Below are 20873 nucleotides of genomic sequence, written 5' to 3' on the forward strand. Positions count from 1 at the left end.
TCTGATTACAGCAAACTTAAAGAGAAGGTAAGAGAGTTTAATTTCTTTGGCTTCCAACAGTTAAAATGTAAAAAAAAAAAAAATTGGCCAAATCATCTGAATTTGCAACAAAATAAGTTAAATTAGATTCAAGCAACATTCCAAAAACATACTTTACACGATGCATACATAATGCAGACAAGAAACATTTTATATTTTACTGTCGACAAGTTCCGTGAAAAGTCTAAGCCCAACAACAGAAACGCTTTTTGAGTTGTGTTACCATGCTGGTTGGATGCATAGACTTCATCGATTGACACCGGGATGGACACACAAGGTATTTTTTGCTTTTTGACAACATCGGATATATATTGTATTGAGAAATAACTTATATATAGGTTGACTACAGCGGAAAATATTTGTAGGATTAGTTTGTGTTGGTTTTGGTGGTTTGTTGATAAGAAAAATATAAAACAATAACAAGACATATCCCTTAATAGAGACGACACTGAGCTGTAGCTTAAGACCCCTTTCAGTCTGAAGCTCCAGTCAAAGTAAAGAGCTGCACCAGTGTTTGCTTTTAGCTTAAGTTAAATCTGCACATGTGATAAATCTGTCAGTTACTTGATGTCAGGATTTTGAGCTCTTAGCTTCACTGTAAAAAATGTCCCGTCACAAGAATTGAAGTTCTCAAGAAAGGCCTGCAGGGGGCGACAAACGATCAGCGACCCTTATTTCCACAAAGTACAACCTTCTGCTCTTTGTTTCTTGTTGGTATAAATAGTTACGGTTTAAGTTTTTTTTTTTTTAAGTTACAGCATCTCCGAGCCAGAAAGTGACTCTAAACTCCGTCCGTGCTGTTACGAGAACTTTTACTGCGTTATGTCACACCACTCGTCCTCCTGTGGCTCAGAGGGCATCCTGTGGAAGTTGCTGGTGCGATCCCCAGTGTTGGGACTGGATCTAGCAAATGAAGCCGAGAACTTCAGCGGGGTTATGGGTAGGCTGCTTTCCACATCGCAGCTGACCAGTGAAACATCTGCGAAGGGGGAGGATGAAAATCAATACTCCGAGTGACCATCCTTCACAGTAATGTCACTCTGCTGAAAGTGGGGCCAAAAGACCTTATGGACGTGGAAGATTGAAACAGACTTGTGCTGAAGAGAGGAATATACTTCTCAGTCTGATATACGATTGGGAGACAAATGAAAGGAACAAATGGTGTAACTGCGTATTTATGTCTTCTTAACTTTTATATTCTTATTTCTCTTTAAAGGTCCAGTGTGTAAGATTTAGGTGAAAGGGATTTATTGGCGGGATATAAAATAATCGGAGTGATGTTTCAGTAGTGTGTTTCATCTAAATTGAAAAAACTGTTTATATAAATATAAAACTGCCTTTTTATATTTACATACTTTATATTTACACCGGGAGTGAATCTTCTCTATGGAGGCTGCCATGTTTTTCTACATCAGCCCAAAGTGGACAAACTAAATACCATTTGAGTTTTTATGACAAATGAAGTTACCACGTGTTCTCTTTCATGTTTGGAAGGGGAGGGTAAGGAGAGAGGTATTCAGCTGCAACATGCAACCTCACCACTAGATGTCACTTTATTCTACAAACTGAACCTTTAATGTGTTTCCCATATGTATATCTTAAATCTTCGAAAAGGTCCGTGCATAATCATAACAATGAGTCCACACATGGCTGCAGGATTTACGTATGGGATCTATTAGGGTGTACGTTTTAGGGCTCAGGGTTTCAGGTGAAGTGTGTCATACCCCATCTTCTCTCTCCTATCGACTTCTTTATTAGTAACAACCATTTTAGTTTTTATTTTGTATCCCTCCCGCCTGCTGGAGGAAACGGTGCCGCTGCAAATAGAGCTCAAGGTATTTTAATCCGATGGGATTTGATTGGTTTGGGTTTATGTTTGTAAAATAGGAAGGTGATGCACTTATTTCGATTTAAAACCCACCGGACTGTGAGTAAATAAATCACATATTATTGGGAACAAATGGACGCCTCATCATCCTCATCATTATTGCACGTTTCTAAACAAGCAGGTCAGGCACCCTTTTGGCCTTTTGTGATGAAAAAGGGATTAGTAGATTAAAAGCTGTAAATCTGGTGCGTATGTGCATGCAATCGTGTTCGAGGATGTATCACCTGTGCTGCAAAGTGGTAACTTGGACTCCTCCGGGGCACAGCTCTCTTGGCAGTGGCCGTTCGGCTCTGTGGACGGTAGAGACAGATCCAGCGACCTCACCAGTACTGTGGTCACCACCTCCGCCGTAACAGGAACACTGGACCTGGCTTTTACACAGAAAATGCAGGTGATACCTATTATAACAGTGATAAATTGTTGCGGAAAGGTCAAGCATATCAAGTAAACTGCAGGTTAACAACTTCTGTTTGCATGGAAACTCTGATCGGGCTCGAGCAGACACGGCTTGTAGCACCAGTGCTCTTTCCGATATGGTCCTTGTACACTGCAAGGCTTTTCTTACTTCTTAAATAATAAAGCTGTCAAATTAAAATGTACCACGGCTCAGTGTGACTCGTGTTAAAGGGATTTTCTTTGAAGGGGACTAATATTTAGGTTCATGACTTTATTTTGGGTTATTACTTGAAAAGGTTAACATGCTCTAATGTGCAAAAAACATACACATCACTCCCCCAGTCAGCAGCTCAGAGTGTGTAGGAAATGTCTGCCTCCATTCGGTGTGCACTATGCAAATATGGGGCTTTACAGACCTTTTACATTCACGAAAAACCGTACATGGTCTGAAACCGCTAATCTCTGAAAACGTTGTGCTTGCTATTAAAGAATCGTCTCCTGCTGACTTGAGAAAGTTTCCAGAGGACAAGGCTGAAGTCGGATTTGACTCATCAGGCCGCAACAGATTCCAATTGGGTCAAACATATAAGGGCGGGAAAATAAGACAAACGTATCAATCCCAGAACCAGGTTCAACTTAGTCGAAAAGGGGTAAAAGTGAACAACAGCCTCAGGACATGAGAAACTTCAGGAGCCCTACAGATCCCTTCAGGTAGTTCGTGGTCATTACTGACAGAACCACACACTTGTATTGTATTTCATGTGTAAATTCCAGTATTGGCACATTGCTTCACTGGAAATACGTCAGCGAACAACATTCAATTGTGGGACTGTGACACTTTCGCACAAATTGTTTCTCATTATGAGCTGGCTGCCTGTGAAGCGTGCGTCACATTTTGCCCAATAAGTGTGTCAGGCTGAAAATGTACAGGATGTGGTTTCCCCCTGTCACGTAGCCATGCTCATAACAGGCTTGTAGCATCACGTTACACGGCTGCGAAATAAAACCTAAATGTTCTGCTTTTGCGCCAAAATATAAGCCAAGACAGCACTATATTTCCAAGAATATGAGAAAATGTCCCGTGTACATTGAATTTTATCTAATTTAGAGTTTTATTATTTTCATATCCTCTGTACAGGAAACAGTGGGAGGGGAGATAGACGAGCAGTGGCTGATTATATGACTGAATGGATGTCACAGTTGTGGCTGACAGCATGTGTAGGTACTGCCTTTGTGTCTGAACACCGCTTTGTCAGGAAGACTTTTTTCTTTCTTCTAAAAGTACGAGAACAAAGGTGACGAAACTAGCAACACATGTGACGCTTTGCACTCACCTGCTCGGAGCGATCTGCGCTTTGCCCTACAGAAGACGAAAACAGCGAGCAGGACAAGTGTCGTCAACACGAGTCCTGACCAAAGGACTGTGGGCAGCATCCAGGAACAACCTGAGGACGAGAGACAACAACATAAACTGTAACTTCTGGTGAATGTTGAGAGGAAGCGAGTGTTTTCCAAATATTGCCCTTGTTTCCTCTGTATATGATCAAAATGACTGAGAAATGACAAAAAAACAGCTTTATGCATTTTCCCCAGCAGGAGTGCTCGTTCAGTTTCTATATTGTTGAGTTACTGGTAAATTGTGGTTGGATGAAAACCACACTCTTTCCCCTGTGAAGTGGTTTAACACATAGTGTTTTGGGGTCTTTCTGTGTGGAGAATATGATATCCCCTCTCATCGAGTATCAACTGGGATCAGCTCCAGCCCCCCCACGACCCTTAAAAGATAAGCAGTATAGATTTTGCATCCGATATTGACGGACATCACAAGTGATTATTACCTCTATTATCTATTATCTATTATCCAGGATTTTTGTCACTTTTTATAACATTGAGCAGTTGGATGGATTTCTCAGAAAAGAATTCACGGATCGTGATATTCATGAGATCCAAATAGAAATCCGGATCTAGTGAATTTTAAATGTGGTTCCATAAAGGGACGGTTGGACCTTCTGGTTAATTATAATCCTCTCATGAAGCATCAGTGTGAATCCTCTTTAACGCCATTCACTTCCTCCCTCAGTAACCTGGTCATATGACAGATAGGAACTGAGGGTCAACAGGAACTCAGTCACACTGCACAAATAAATTTCCTTTCCAAACTAAAAAGATGTTGAGATCTGATGAGAAGAAACGATATTGAGTTATAACTGTAGACTTACGCGGTAAAACGTCAGTGCAGCTGGAATCGTTTTTTTGGGTTCCCCGAACTCTCAGATCTCTGCCTAATTCCCGACATCTGGAAATGACAAACAAATATATATAAGTGTTTTTAAATCAGGCATATTTCTCCCAGGGACGTATAAAAAGCCCAATACGATATAATAGGTGAAATAAGTAAGAGAGGAGACAACGTCCTACCTGGTGTGTGTTTTACAGCGTGAGATGAAATCGGTCACGTTGCTGTAGGTCCCCTCCTCACAAGGAGCACAGATGGTATCATTGGTGCGATTAGCTGCAAGAAGGAATAAGATGTGATGTCATTTCCACTGACACTTAGTGCTGTACTGTATGAAATGATGCAAATGCTCGCTAGAGTTCGTGGTGATTTATTTTCCCCACCTGGAACCCGCACTCCTTCACCCACAGGGCACTGGGTCACTGGCTGGCAGTGCTCACACTGGTCATTACTACAGAAGAAACCAGTCTCACACTCGCACTTCGTGTCCTCCAAGGCTGAACAGTATTTGGATTCCCTCTGTTTGTTTTCTGAAAGTGTCACAGAGAAACTTTAACAAAGAGTGTTGGCTGTTGAAGAGAGACCAGTCCCCTGTTCTCCCATAGGTATTTCTGGTAAAAGTAAAAGGTAAACATGAATGGGACTCAGTGGAGCTCATACATGGAAGATGTGGAAAAATGCCCCTGATTGACATATTCAGGAGACTGATATTCACGAGTACAATTTGTCGGCTCCAAATAAAAATACAGATCTAGTGAATTTAATTGTGGTTTCAAAATGGGACTTTTTGGAATGTGGTCTCTGAGTGCCTTTCTACTTTTGTTTATTTTCATCAAACTTTCTTTCACTTTACCATTTTGTGTTTCCCTGGTTGTTTCATGAGTCGTTGTGGTTATTTTGTGCCTCTTCTATTGTGTGGCTGTTTTGTCTACGAAACTGGTTTGTACCTTCTTTGGGTCTTTTTATGCTTGTTATGAATCTGTTTCATGTGTTTTGTGTCTCTTTAGTTGTTTTGCATCCATGGTTGATTTATGAAATATTTGTATAAAAATGATGACGATGTGATTTTATCTGGTTTCTGCATCAATCCACCTTGTTGTCTAATGTCTTGAGAGTGTGCATTGTAGGTCGGAGCATCTCTGTTACACCACCGTTCATTATTAAAAACACATTTTACCTTTGACAAAATAAATGCAGATCCTGTGATGTGAATTTCCGTTCTAGTAGTGGTTGTATTACTTTCTTTACAGAGGTTCTGGTCCAGGAAGACCCTGACCTCTGGGGGCCCTGGGCCTGGGTCTAGCAGCCCCATTAAATAAAATGAATCATCCATCCTTGGGAAAAAATTTCTACATGTCATAAAATCCCTCTCAAAGGACAAGCAGTGTAGAAAATGGATGGATGTTGTAAAGTCTTCTGAGAATGACTTGTAATGTCTGGCTACACAGATAAAGTTAAAGGAAGGGTTGGTCATTGGTTTCTGAAACACTTTTCATCTCATCGTTTGAAATCCTCTTCATGTCAGGATCAATGAATAAAGTCATCTGGAAAAATATGAAAAAGCTTTTGTCTGTTGCCTTTTCAGGATTGTAAATAACACGGCCAATCATTCCATTTGTAATCTGATTGAAATGACTCGGTGGCTTGTCTGTCACTAACCGACCTGCCACTCGCTCCCACTGCTCGTGATCAGAGTCTTCATCTGGGGAGACACATGCCGCTGAAGCAGAGGCCAGAGCAGTTTCCAGGATTACCAACCCTGGCTTTAACTGAGTGGGACTGCACATTAAGCAGATTCATCCTGAAAACAATGGCTCCCATGCAGCCTTAGAAATGTGAGTCAACAGAGTTTTGGCAAGGAGGATGGAGGAAAGCCACAATGTTTTTGTTTCGCATGATGACAGAAACAGAGTGTGTGTGTGTGTGTGTGTGTGTGTGTGTGTGTGTGTGTGTGTGTGTGTGTGTGTGTGTGTGTAAATACAGCAGTACATGTGAATGACTTACGGTAATTGCACTTTTTGCAGAGTTGACATTTCATCAAGTGATTTTTAGTGGCCATGTAAAACCCATGTCGACATGCATCACACTTGGTTCTGTTTGTGCCGTCACAATCAGTCTGCACATGCGTCCCTGATGAGAAGTGTGACGTGGAGAAGTTGACGTTAATATAGAATATGAGGTGCAGAGAAAAGCTGAATATAGTTTTACAGATCAGACACACACCGGGCTTCAGACCTAGAAGTATGCTCATTGTCCAAAGAGAAAAGAAAAGCTAGTGACTTACCTGCAGGACAGCGATCACAGCATTTTCCATCTTTTAGGTACTTGTCCTCACTCGTGCAGTTCATCTCAACCATTTGCAGCCCATTGGACAGGTCCACCTCCTGTGAGTGAAAAGTGTAATGTCGGCCTCCCCACCTGAAGCCTGCTCCAGGCCTCTGATGTTTAAGTTGTCTCAGCTCAGTGAACTCTCTGCTTCACTTCTTCTGCTGCTCTCATTCAGTGCTCGTGATCTTCTGTCGCCACTCTCTTCCTGCCGGATGATCTCTCTCTCTCTCTCTCTGTGACTACATGTGTTTCCCCCCGTTCTCTGCCTAACCTACTTCTCATGCCTTCTCTGATCCTTCTCTGTGGAAATCCCCAGTGACCCTCATCTGCTGTTTTCCCCCTCCATCTTTCTCTCTCTCTCTCTCTCTCTCTCTCTCTCTCTCTCTCTCTCTCTCTCTCTCTCTCTCTCTCTCTCTCTCTCTCTCTCTCTCTCTCTCTCTCTCTCTCTCTCTCTCTCTCTCACTTCCTTCCTGCCCTAGCCCTCTTACTGTAAGATAGAGTGTGCGTACATGTGTGTGATATCATCAAATTTTAAGGTGAAGACAATTTTGAGGTTAGGTTTACGTTGAAATTCGATTCGGTGTTTTTTGATATTAGGTAAGGGTTGCGTTAAGGCTAGGGTTAGGGTTGAGGTTATGTTAAGTGTTTGGAAAGTACTGGTTTAGGGTTAACCCGATTACGGTAAGCCTCCAGGAAATCAATATATGTCAAAGTTATGTCATCTGATGTCATGGAGAGATGACTGTGTGTGCATGTATGTATGTATGTCTCTGTGTGTGTGTGTGTGTGTGTGTGTGTGTGTCTGTGTGTTTGTGTCTGTGTGTCTGTGTGTTTGTGTCTGTGTGTTTCCATAGCTGCAGCACAATAGGACGTTTCCTCTCTTCAGCACACCCATTCCTTGAACTCCATCTCCATTGTTTCAGCTGAACCTTTGACTCACAGAGCAGGAAAGTTGTTGAGCCAAAGCCTCAGAGACATTTTCAAACTGATCTGCATCTGAAAAGTGTTTGGGCTCGGCGGCCTGCCTCGCTGCAAATGTCAACTCCCTCCCTCCTCACTGCAAACGCACAAAACAATCTACGAATAGATTTATAAGTGCTTATGTATGCAAAATGTGAGTGAGACAGGAAGGGGACAGCGGGCCAGTAGGAGAGATGGAAAATAAATTAATATTAAAAGGGGAAGGTGAAATATTGAAGTAGTCTTTTATTTGAGGACAGATTTGACGGGATCACAATGTTAAGATTGAGGTGGGTGTCATATATTATATTTTAATAATTTAAAACAGATGCTTAGTGAATCATACTGGTTTCAGGATAGACTCTGAGTACTTGCATGTTGTAAAGGTTATGTTTTCAACCACGTTTGTTCGCTTGTCTGTTATTTAGCAGCGTGACTCAAAACGTTGTGAAAGAATGCAGTTTGGGTCACCGGAGAGACCTCTAAATTTTTGTGCAGGTATGGATCAGGGGGCGGATCCAGGAATTTTTTTTCTCTTTCTTTAACATTGCGAGACATTGTGATATTTTATTTTTTGGACATTTTCACCAATTTCCCAGAGAATATTGAGGGTTTTTGGGCAAAGGTTTGCGTTTTTTCCAGTTGCATTATGGTTTCGTTTTTGTTTGTTTAATGCGCGGTTCACTATCTCTGTCCCTCACTTTAAATTCTACACTTACATTTTCTTTCCTGACTTTATGCTCCTCACACCTTCTCCTTTTCTTCGTGAAATTTTCTTTACATCCTTCCAGTCTCCTGCTTCTTCTTCTCTCCCACCCGGCCCGCTGCATGCTGCTAGGATGGGTGGAGTCTCCAGGGTATCCCAGTGGATACCAGCCCCACGCCAGTATGAACTGGAGCAGGTGTGCCAGCGATGGTTACACCCTCTCCATCAGGATTGTCCACCTGGACCTGGAGGACAGCCAGGACTGTGAAAACGATGCCGTGAAGGTCAGGGGTCAAGATGAAGTCATAATTCTCATAAATAAATGAAGAAACTGCCATTACACCCTCTAATTTTATGATTTGATCTGCCATCTCTTAATTCTAGATCTTTTCAAATGGAAACCTCATTTCTTCTCTGTGTGGCCAAAGGGACTTTCAGGAGCTCCAGTCCATGGTAAATCCCTCGCTCGTCTCCTACCCGGGCGGTTGTCTCTCTCTTTCTTTCCACTCGGACTACTCCAACATCAAGAGGCACAGAGGCTTCAAAGGCTTTTACAGTGTGCAAGGTGAGACACAGAGAAAGAAAAACAAGTTCCAGTTGTGTCCTTCCAACCAATGTCCATTATATTTTTGTATGTTTTTTATATTGTCCCCATTTGGAGAGTTTACCCTCTGTGCGACGTGTGTACATTTACATACTCACCGATGTCTGACCAGGCATATTTTGTATTTGTTTTGCTGGTATCTCTTCAAAAAACAATGAAATATTGTGCTTTACAATCCCATTTGTAAATGTACTTCATGTAGTTTTTATATAATACCTTTATACTTGAATACATAGTGTCAGCTCCAAATGAAAAAGAGAAACTTCTGTTTTTTTCTGCTAACACTGACTAACTCTCATGTTTGGATAAAACTGTCCAGTGTTGACCTTTAACGCAAAGATTAAATAGCCTGAAATGATCAGTACGGCTGTTGAATCACTGTAAGATGTGTATCAAATAATTAAAGTGTTATCTCTCTTTATTTTCTACATTTGACCTTTAATCAATTTATTCTTTCAGACTTCAACGAATGTGAGGAAGACCCAGAAATTGAATGCAGCCAGTTCTGCCACAACACCATCGGAGGGTACGGGTGCTCCTGTCGCCATGGTTACCACCTGGGCACGGACAACCACACTTGCACTGGTGCAAATAACCTTATTATTATCATTATTATTATTGTTATTATGATTATTAGAAGACAACAGACAGACACAGTGGAGACAAGTCAAAGAAGACGGAACAAAACTGAAACATGAAGTGAGAACCAGAGGAAGCAGAAGCAGGGAGTCAGGAGGTGGAGAAAGAGAAAGAGAAGGATGTGTATATGATTGTGTTAATGTTGATTAAAATGATGATAACAATTAATTTATCTTCAACACAGTGAGTTGTGGCAAGGATCTGTCAGGGTTGAACAAAGGAGACATATCCAGCCCCTCCTGGCCTGGCTTGTATGCGGAGAACGCAGACTGTCGGGACACCCTGTCTGTGGAGGCCCACCTGCAGCTGGAACTGCACTTCACTGGGGTGTTTGATGTGGAGCAGAGCCCTGATGGTCAATGCATAGACGCGCTGAGGGTATGTGCTGAGTCAGACAACATACTGTGAATAAAAGTGTGTTTCTGCTAAAACCTTTAACTTTGAACTGAGCAGCAAACAAAGAGGAAGTACAGACTAAAATGTCGAAATCGTGGATTTCACAGATTAGGTTCACATCCTATTTTGACCATTTCCGTATCTCTGTGTCACTCATTTTGGAAGAACGTCTTCCTTTGGGTACAGCTGCCAATAAAACGTACCCGTGATGTTCTGAGTCACATGTCTCCTTGCACAGTCATGTCCCCCATTTAACCATTTTGTGTTTCCCTTCTTCAAAGATTGATTTAACTGTTAAATTATGACTCTTCCTTTTTCTTTTCTTCATGGTTTTGTCACAATTCAGACTGGGTAGCAATTGGACCATTCGCATACTATGTAATAACCGGGTAATTCTACTGGTGCAACTTGTCACCATACTAATTTTTTCAGGTCTATTTACACAATTGCCCTCTCTTGCATAACCGATTATTTACTGAGTGCTAGGTAGATTCTGCATTTTTCGTCTTTCCTGTTGATATTGGATGCCACACATACATCTGCATGCTTCACCCCAGTGAAAGGAGCACAGAGGACATCAGGGCTCACACATTGCCTTGTTTTTTCTGCAGATTGAGACTCCCTCTGGGATAATGGGACCGTTCTGCGGGCACACGCCCCCCCCGTCTCCCTTCCTTACTCACTCACATCGTGTCAACATCAGCTTCACCTCCGACGGCTTCGGCAACAACAAAGGCTTCAGCTTGCACTTCAGGACCAGAGGTGCTGTGGCCTCTTTATCGTTGCCTTAGTGGTGAAAAGAACATTTGCTATTTGAAGTTTGCTGGAGACTCGTCACTAATTCGCTCTCTGACATGTTAATCGCAGGAAAGGTCTGTCAAGCAGAGGTCACCTCCCACTCCACTGTGACTCCTCAGGATCCAGAGTATCAGCCGGGTCAGACAGTGACAGTAGCCTGTGAACTTGGCTATGTTGTGAATACTGTGAGTGAACAAGAACCTTTAATAGCTCCATATTTGATGTAAACATTTAAAAGAAGTGTTAAGATGATCAAGTTCTATTTTCACGATATAGCGAGGCCTCCTGACGCTGTCAACGCAGTATGAGACAACGTGCCAGAGTACAGGCACCTGGCTCCCTAGTTACCCCTGTGAACGTGAGTCCGACTTCTTTCTTATAAAAGTGAGTTATCTTGGAGTACGTCTTGGTTTTGTTTACAGTTTATTTTACATTTCTTACATATAGCTGTGAATTGCGGTCATCCTGACTTCCCAGAAAATGGCATCCTTCAATTGACAGACTCAGAAAACTCACACACTCGGTATAAAGGCCAGATCCAGCTGAGGTGCAGTTCAAAGTACTACAAACTGGAAGGACAAGGTGATTATTGTTTTGTTTTTCTTTTGCACATTCATCTTCCTTGAATAAATCAAGCAATGTTCTCTGACTTATTACTTCCTCTCTTCGATCTTTCAGACAAATACACCTGCAGTGCCGGTGGCAAATGGGAATCAAGCAGTGGAGAATCACAGATGCCGAAATGCACTCCAGGTACAACTTCAAAAACATTTCTCACATATCATTCAATAGTAATTTATGTATAACCCTTTAACTTACAGGTGAAACAAAGGTACTAGCACACAGCCTATAAGTGATTCTTAAGCTGTTTGTAAACTGGTAATTTCTTTATGTTACAATGTAATTAACGGCCTCTCAATTTAAGTGTTACCATTTGAACAAGTTTTCTCTCTTATATGAATCTGTGTGTGTGTACTTCAGTGTGTGGGCTGCATGAAAGGGCCCATGGAAGTGCAGGCAGGATTTTGGGAGGTCAAAATGCAAACCTGGGACAAATACCTTGGCAACTTCTCATAAAAAAAACATCTAGAGGAGGAGCAACACTGATCAATGACCGATGGGCCGTCACAGCGGCTCATCTCGTGGAGACGTTGGTGGAAACCTCTTTGAGTCTGTATGGTGGATTGGTGGATGGAAGCAGAACCTCAGATGCATCGTCAGGTGTGGTGGTCATGGATAGCGAGAGGATCATCATTCATCCTGGCTACACCATGGGTGTTTCTCCTCAGGGACGCATCAATTATGACAATGATATTGCTCTGATCAGATTGACCTCCAGGGTGAATTTTGGCCCAAACCTCCTTCCCATATGTCTGCCGGAGGTGAACAGCGGCTTGGGGGAAAATCAGCTAGGCACAGTTTCAGGCTGGGGGATGACAGAGGGGAAGGTTGGCCTTGTAACATCTCGTAAGCTGAAATACGCTGAAATCGGGGTCTATTCCCTCAGCGAGTGTCAGAATACACCTCGCACGCCAAATGGCATTCCCATGACCTTCACTGAGAACATGTTCTGTGCTGGAGCAGAAGGGAAGGACAGCTGCCAGAAAGACAGCGGGAGTCCGTTTGTAATACCAACGTTGTCTGCTGGAACAGGCCCGTATCATCTGGCTGGTATCGTGTCCTGGGGTCCCCCCTGTGAGGATAGGGCCTACAAGGGTTATTATACCAAAGTAGAGAACTATATCGACTGGATCAAGGAGACAATCGATAAGGTGGAGAATTCTTAGAAAGGGGGAAGATGCAGGTGGAAACACAGTGCTACGAATCATAATACTGTAATCACAATTGATTCAAATTGCCAAAATAACAACTTTTGTGAAAATTAAGTTTGTAACCCTTGTAATCAATGTACCAACACTGACAATCACAATTACATTAACACATTATAACTTCAGACTTCACTCTTGTATTAAAGGAAATTATGGGAAATAAACTGCAGAGAAAGTGTTTCAATCGATTTGTCTTTTTACATAAAAGATACACACAAAACATCTCAGGGTCTCCACACACAGGAACACTTAACTATTGCTGTATTTATAGATTTGACACTAGTAAGCTAAATGACCACACAAGGCCATGCAGACAGAATGTAATTTCAGAACAGACAGTACTGACATCTGTTTTCCTGTGAAGCCTCTACGGCACATCTTTATAGAAGTGTGTTTGTGAATAAGGCTAAAGTTGGAATTGATATCACAATATTAATTACAAGATATATGTAAAAATTAAAAAATACACTTCAATTATAGCAAGTCATACAAAAGCAGGTCAAAAGATTTTCAGTGGGTTGTGTTTCACTGAATCACATAAAACAAGTAAAATATCTAAGTTTTAAATCAGAGGTTGCTCATCTTCAGAGGATTCTCTTTGGATCCTGTCATAAACACTTATTTCCATTGGAAGAATCATCTTAATTCATCCGATGTATGAATTGAAAACAAAGCCCTGTAGCACACACAACAGCAGAAGAGGAAAGCAAGAGGTGAGAAAATGTTCATGAAAAACAACACACCAGTCACTCAATGAGCAGCACACTGGGGCTAATGAGATGCATACATTCCCTCTCCTGATCAGGTTAAAGTATTTTTTTTAAGGCACATCTTTTTTCCTAATTCTTCTTTTTAAATAAACATTTTGTGAGTTTTTATTGTCAACTTTATTGAGTTGATCTCTTCAACATACTGTATAAAATATGGCCCCAGTGTCACTTCCTCATGTGAGGTTACAACAGTTCATCCTCTACTGCCACTTAGTGGTATAAATGTTTTTGTAAAAAAAAAAAGATAAGTTTATTCTTTTCATCCTGTTTTTTCACCGTGAGTTTTATATTTCCCCTCTTCCTCTTCCACCTATTTATTTATTTCAGTATTTTTTTTTAGAAAGGGTATAACAGGGTGGATACAGTCCCTGCAGTTCATCGAAAAATAAATTCTCAGAAATCTTAAAAACAACTGGTTCAGAACTTGACTGACAATTAGGGTAAAATCTTAAGGAGCATAGCTAAACTGGTGAATCGGTGCACACTGCTATTGTACAAGTTCAAAAGCCCCACACATACTACTGGTAATGTAGTCCAAGAATTTAGAAGGCTGTTGTTAGGGTTAGGTTTCTCTGCAGGGAGCCCACGATGTCAGATTTGAACAACAATCAACAGCAGATAGTTGGACGTCTTCTCAGACTGATGTAGCTCTGAAGGCAACAAAGACAAGATGTATTAGCAAGCAACAAGTTTGAGGAATGCTGAAAAAAAAAACAAAGTTACCCCCATCCAGTGGTGGAATGAGGGTCGAGGGGGTAAGAATTAGTGTTATAAAATATATGATCTGTTTAAAAAAAAATCAGGAGAGTTCCTTATGTTTCAAGTATTTCTCGTTAGAATAGAATACTTTAAAATTCGTTTCTCCAGAAATCGAAAGCGAGCATACATTTGATTTTGCCAAGACAAACAAGACACAGTCCTGCCATTAACCCTTTGATAAACAACATGGGTTAAAAGTGACCCGGCTCAGTTTTTATTTTCTATATCTTTGCAGTGAATGAATTTCAGTAGTTCAGGTTATCCCAACTAACTTGTTTTTGATCATCACAAATCCTTATTTAATAAAATGTTCTAGTACAGAACATCAAAAATGACCCGCATTCATTTCCTGTGTTATTTCATGCGGGGCTGGGTGTTTCTTTGCTATATTTTTGAAATAAAAGTATTTTAATCAATTAACATTGTTAGTATCCATTAATATATCTTGTTTGTTAATACCACAAATTATTATTTTCCTTTTTCCACAAAATAAAACTTAAAATATAACAGTATAAACTTAATAGACTGATTGATGTGCATTTGAAAATATGCTTTTGATTTTCTTTATCCAGAGTGTTAGTACTGCTGGTCACAATCATTTCAGACTTGCGGGTGACATGTTGGTAAAGATGTTGTATGAAGAACAGGATGAGGAAAATGAAGAAGCAATTCTTGGTCCTGATTCTGAGTCTGAAATCTCTGATGCTAAGGAACTGGACTTTGTTTTACAGGCTTCTCGCTGGAGTTGTGGGTGTGTCTTGGAATCCAGCTCTTCTTAATGAAGAAGGTTGTTTTGATGGTATAGAGACTTATCTTTTATAAAGAAGGAAGAATAAGCTGTAAATGAATAAAGCAAAGAAACACCCAGCCATGCATGAATACGGCTCACCCATGTTGGGCATGAGAAGGTGTTTGCATAGCTTGTGTATCAAAGGGTCAAAGTAGTGAGTTGCTAAATACAGGAAACAACACTTTTTTCTTCATTATGAATGTTTTACCTGAATGTGAAGCATTTGCTCCAACGACAGCGGATCAGTTCACTGACAGATATTAAATTCCAGAGATGGGGTGGACCTTCTGTATCGTCTTGTAAGTTAAATACAACATTTTATACCTATTTTGTACAAAAGCGATTTTTGTTTTCAATTTATTCCTCGATTCAAGAATTAACAGCAGATATCTGTCGTCGAACTGCTTCTTAAATCATTGTGTATTGACTTCTGCAGAATAACTTTTATTATTACTGTTTCACAGCTTGATCAATTGATCCATGTCTCAGAAAGACACGTATAAAACCTCAGTGATATCATGAAGTTGTGTTGACACCATGTTTGTTCTTTTCTGTTTGGTTCAACTTTGGACCAGCAGCTCAGATGACCACGCATAAACAAATATGTGATGAATCCGCTAATGCACCTTTCCAGCTTTCTGTTTGTGTTGGCGTGTGGGAGCTGGCCACTGCCCGACCCTGAGCCCCTGATGCACGGTGAGGTCCAGTCTCCCCAGTATCCGCAGCCCTACCCTCCCAACCTGCAGGAGCAGTGGGACCTCAGTGTGCCCGAAGGCTACCGGATCCGAATTACCTTCACACACATGGACATTGAAGCTTCTGCAGGCTGCTACTACGACTCCCTCACAGTCAGAGCCACATTTCAACACATATACAGTTCATTTCAATAAACAATAATGCTGCCTGGCTTGAATTTGAAACATAAAGTGTGACAAGCTGACCTCTTCTCGTTGGTTAAAGTTACCAAAGTTACACTGATAAAAAGAAAATTGTTGGACCAACTCAAAACACAAACAGGAATTTAAGCTTGTTCAACTTAACGTTGACAACATATATTTTACAGAATTGCTTGATTTAATTTGAAAAAAAATTATAATTTCAGTATTACTAATTGAAGTAATTTTTTTTTATTATAAGCAACACATTTAGTTTCTACAGTGTAGAGCAAGAACAGGCGTTGATAATGAAGATGGCACCATTCACCTTCAAACTAATTTATGAAGCTGTTATTTTAAGGTAGAACAGCTTCGTGGTGTTGCTTTAATCTTCTCCTCGTGGTGTTATGAGCTGCCCCAGATATTTAGGACAATTCATGCATGGGACAAACGACCAACAGCAAAGTACAACTTGGTGTTTTCACAGCAAAGGTCCCACACAGTGAATCATTTTTTGTCCTTGATACATTCCTTCAGGTTCTCTATGATGGAAAGGTGATGGGAAAGTTTTGTGGCTCTGAGAACTCAGCTGATGGGCACCATCCCGGCAACCAGCCCATCTTGTCTCCAGGCAACAGACTCACCCTCATCTTCCAGACAGATAACAACAACCCAGAGCGCCACCAGAACGTGGGCTTCTATGCCCATTACCAGGCGTTAGGTAACACCTCTTCTCTGTTCACCCTCCTGTCGCTTCCCTCTTCTCACAGCAGAACCGTCCCCCCTTATAATCAATCACTTTGTCATCAACAGACATAGATGAGTGTTCTGCTACTGGAGATGCCTCAGGTCCACTCTGCACTCAGATCTGCCTAAACACACTCGGGTCTTACATCTGCTCCTGTCACCATGGCTACGAACTTCGCTCAGACCAGCGCAGCTGCATGTGTGAGTGTTGCGCAGATACACTCCTCCCCTGTATGTGGGCCAAACGGTTGTGACTTCGACCTCGAGTTTCACAAATGACATACAGCTACATTTAGAAGAAAATATCCTGAACCAAGCCATAGAAATGATTTCATTTTCGTTTTCAACATTTTCATTGATGTCTCAGAGAATAATTCATGGATCTTGATACAATCTGGATCTCGTGAGTTAAAACGTGGTTTCATAAGGGGACTGTTAGGCCTTGGTGGAGGTATGTGCTCTTTCAAGTGCCAGTTTCTAGTTTCTCCTGTTTCTTGTTGCCCAGTGACCTGTGCTGGTGATACTTTTGATGAGCCAGAGGGATTTCTTCACAGTCCAGGATATCCCAACTCCCCACCTCACGCCATGTCCTGTCAGTACATCATTTCTGTCGAACTTGGCTTCACTGTGTCTCTCAACTTCTCTGAAAACTTCCACATAGAGAGCGTTGACACACAGCAAGGCCTGAGCTGTCTCCATCACTGGTTGCAGGTAACAACAAGCAAATTCCATACACTGTCTATTAATGGATTGGTGATACGATAAATGAACAGTGTAGGTAACTGCTCCTCTCTCTGAAGGTGACCATTCCAAACAGAGATCACATAAAGCTGTGTGGTGCGAAGAGTCCAGGTCTGATGGTCACAAACTCCAACACTGTCCAGCTGGACTACCACACAGACGACGAAGGCCTGAGCAACGGCTGGAGCCTGGACTACAGCACACACAGTGAGAGGGAGAGCAATGACAGTAGAAATAAGCCAATGAGCACTTAAACTGTTGGGTGCCGCTGTCAAGGCATTTTGGCACTGTGCACCATATTTGGTCCCTTCAGGTATGCTGCTGATGTTTCATATGCGTTTCCATGGCGTTTCCAGGGGTGCAGTGTCCAATTCCTGATAACGTGGCCGAAGGCAGAGTCACGCCAATCTTGACCGAATATTTCTACAGAGACTACATCTTTGTGCGCTGTGCCCAAGGATACAAGCTGATGATGGTTAGATGAAACTTTATTACAATGAGCACTACTTTGCATCAAGAAAAAGTGTTAAGGCTGACATTTAATCGTTTACTCTTTTCTCTGTTTCAGGGGGGTCAGGAGATGGAGAGCTTCTCTACCATGTGCCAAAGCAATGGACAGTGGCACCTTCCTCTGCCTGAATGTCACAGTACGTCACCTTTAAGCTCAAACAAATATATGTAACATTATAATGGAAACACAAACTAAGTTCTCCTGATGACTTGGGACCAGAAACAGGAAAAACTGACACATGTCTTGTTTTGTTTCTTTGCAGTATTTGATTGTGGAGAACCTGAACCTCTGCTGAATGGTGGAGTGACCTTCCTCTCTGGCTTCCAGAACCAGTACCGTTCTGTTGTTCAGTACCACTGTAATGAACCGTTTTACTCGCTCCTTGGGGCCGTGAATGGTGAGATATTTACATACTGGCTGTGTCCCAACTCATGGACCGCCTCCTTTGTGGGCCTCGTAAAGGCCAAACTGAAATGAGACGGGTCTACAGAGGATTTCTCTGATTTGCATCATTAGCTTGTTTCACCATTACTGCTGTCGTCTAGAAGAAGAACGTTTTAATGTCCCTTGGTTTTATAACATGTATGCATTAGCTGTTCGATTGAGTTGAAACCTGATAACCTAAGCTTGTTAGCTAAAACCAAAGATTAACACCAAACCTTGTTTTTTGTATTGTTCCATTTACTCCTCAGTTAGCTTCACCTGTGAATCAGACAGAAAGTGGAGATCCAACAATGATGTTGTTGTCAGACCAACATGCTTACCAGGTATGGGTTTTCAGTGCAAAAGTAGCACACTGCAAAAAATATCTAAGTTTAGAAATTTTTTAGTGATTGGAACTTCAAGCCTGTTCTTGAGTGAAACTTCATGTGTTTGCGTACATCTGCATCACATCCAGTTTGTGGCAAGCCAACACAAATCCTCTCTGAGTATCAGAGGATCATTGGAGGCAACAATGCTCCAGAAAATACCATCCCCTGGCAAGTGCTACTGAGTGTAGGTGGAGACAGAGGGGGAGGCATGGTGATCGCAGACCGCTGGATTATGACCGCAGCTCATGTCGTAGCAAAAAATGGGATCCCTGCATTAAACGACACTATTCGGGTAAGTGGGCCACTATAGTTGTTATCTGCATGCCCATCCTCAACATATTTTGACACATTTCTACATATCTTGTTGATTTTCAGGTTTTTATGGGACTTACTTATGTTCGGACCTTGATGGTTTCTCCTGTTCGTGTTGTCTCAGTCCATATTCACCCTGATTACAACAACCCCCAAAACGTAGACTACAACAATGACATTGCCTTAATCAAACTGCAAGACCCGATCACATTCAAGTCATCAGTAATGCCCATATGTTTACCAGCGCAGGATGCCACATATGTCACTGGCACGATGGGGTAAGGAAACAACTATCATGTTTACATTTTAGGATGCTGCATAAATCATGAATTATTTTCATCTGTTTAAGTTTCGAAAAAAATCTGGCAAGCTTTTCAACAAGAGACTGTGATTTGCTTAATTCTTCAGAGTTCACCATAACCGTGTCTATCTATTTTTCAGATTGGTGTCAGGTTTTGGCGTTACAGTAACCGACGGCAAACGGTTTTTAAAAAATCAGCTGAACTACGTGAGCGTGCCTGTGGTGGACCAGGAGTCATGTACTGAATCAATTACATTGGCTAAGCAGAAACCGAACAACAACGTACCAAGCCTGACAAACAACATGTTTTGTGCTGGAGACCCTCTGGGAGGGAAGGACTCCTGCCAAGGTGACAGTGGAGGCCCCTACGCCCTGATGGACCATGGACGGTTTTGGGCTGCAGGGATTGTCAGCTGGGGGGAGGGCTGCGGAGTGAAGGGATCATATGGAGTCTACACCAGAGTCACTAACTACCTGGACTGGATCACGAAGACCATGCAGGAGAACTGAGATTTTCGATGTTACTCATGATGAGAAAACCACAACATCTCAAATTAAACAAATGTTGTTCTAAATAAAAAACTAATGAAGAAAACACCTGTGTACATTCTGGTTACAAACCTTTAATTTTCCTACTGCTCATCAACGATGGATGATTATTTTCGGGAAGGCCATTATATAAGGTGAGCCTCAGCAGTTCAGGTAGCTGTCATGCACAGCTGAGGTGAGTTGAGCGCCTGATCAATGTCCTTTCTGATTATTATATTATCTCTGATCTAGTTTAATATTTAGAAATGACGAAAGGCCAAAAACATTGCATCTTGATGGAGTGTCTGACTGTAGCGTGCGTAAATATCTTGGCTATGTCCAAATACTCCAAATTGGATCCAGTATTACACAAATATGATCAAAATCAGTTACTATGTCTATCCTTTCACATTTGATTGGAATAGGTTGTAAAATGGATTTAAAGATAAACATAAGTTTTTATTGTTTATATTTGTACTGAGACAGGAAGATTACTAGATGATTAAGAGATTAAATCTTAAGAGATTTTCCCATTAAAACATTATGACTGACTGTATCGGCTGCTCTACACATATCTAAAAATACAGCACCAACTACTTTTCTTCTAACAATCCTTCGTTAAAGTTGGTCCACTAAATGCAAGGTAGTAATTTTGGTGGAAATATTAGTTCATATCTCTACTTTTGGATCTTTTCCAAACTTCCTAAATTGATTGGAGAAATTTCATGAAGCTTTTTCAATGAAATACATTTCATCAGTGTGTGACTACCAAAGTTTTCCCTATTTTTGACATTTTCAATTGTATATCAACTTTATTTTTGTTTGAATGTGTAAGTGTGATGGTGAAAGATTTTCTACGTGAAAAACTGAGGCTCCAAGTGGAGTGTGTGAATGAGTCTGGCTTCATA

At 41.4% G+C, this 20873-nt stretch overlaps 3 protein-coding genes across 3 annotated transcripts; 2 read left to right on the forward strand and 1 right to left on the reverse strand.

The window, feature by feature from the left end:
- Positions 1 to 16: 16 nt before the first annotated feature.
- Positions 17 to 7220, reverse strand: LOC133013725 (tumor necrosis factor receptor superfamily member 5). The gene is made up of 8 exons (XM_061080763.1): positions 6844 to 7220; positions 6564 to 6689; positions 4943 to 5089; positions 4742 to 4835; positions 4543 to 4619; positions 3658 to 3768; positions 2152 to 2298; positions 17 to 1018 (listed from the first exon to the last, which is right to left on the reverse strand). Exons 1-8 carry the CDS (start codon positions 6914 to 6916, stop codon positions 852 to 854), a joined length of 942 nt encoding a protein of 313 aa, XP_060936746.1. The 5' UTR covers positions 6917 to 7220; the 3' UTR covers positions 17 to 851.
- An 802-nt stretch (positions 7221 to 8022) lies between these two features.
- On the forward strand, positions 8023 to 12997 carry LOC133013690 (complement C1s subcomponent-like). The gene is made up of 11 exons (XM_061080711.1): positions 8023 to 8137; positions 8639 to 8837; positions 8938 to 9118; positions 9617 to 9742; positions 9981 to 10174; positions 10804 to 10954; positions 11060 to 11175; positions 11267 to 11348; positions 11438 to 11572; positions 11669 to 11743; positions 11972 to 12997. The coding sequence occupies exons 1-11, from the start codon at positions 8124 to 8126 to the stop codon at positions 12775 to 12777; spliced, it is 2079 nt and encodes a 692-aa protein (XP_060936694.1). The 5' UTR covers positions 8023 to 8123; the 3' UTR covers positions 12778 to 12997.
- Positions 12998 to 15325: 2328 nt separating this feature from the next.
- LOC133013689 (complement C1r-A subcomponent-like) lies at positions 15326 to 20032 on the forward strand. The gene is made up of 13 exons (XM_061080710.1): positions 15326 to 15437; positions 15773 to 15986; positions 16551 to 16734; positions 16827 to 16961; positions 17266 to 17471; positions 17561 to 17708; positions 17858 to 17976; positions 18070 to 18148; positions 18275 to 18409; positions 18705 to 18779; positions 18911 to 19116; positions 19200 to 19414; positions 19578 to 20032. The coding sequence occupies exons 1-13, from the start codon at positions 15412 to 15414 to the stop codon at positions 19945 to 19947; spliced, it is 2112 nt and encodes a 703-aa protein (XP_060936693.1). The 5' UTR covers positions 15326 to 15411; the 3' UTR covers positions 19948 to 20032.
- The last annotated feature ends 841 nt before the right edge of the window (positions 20033 to 20873 follow it).

The sequence above is a fragment of the Limanda limanda genome, chromosome 11 (genome assembly GCF_963576545.1).
Source record: "Limanda limanda chromosome 11, fLimLim1.1, whole genome shotgun sequence".
In the NCBI taxonomy this organism is placed as follows: Eukaryota; Metazoa; Chordata; class Actinopteri; order Pleuronectiformes; family Pleuronectidae; genus Limanda; species Limanda limanda.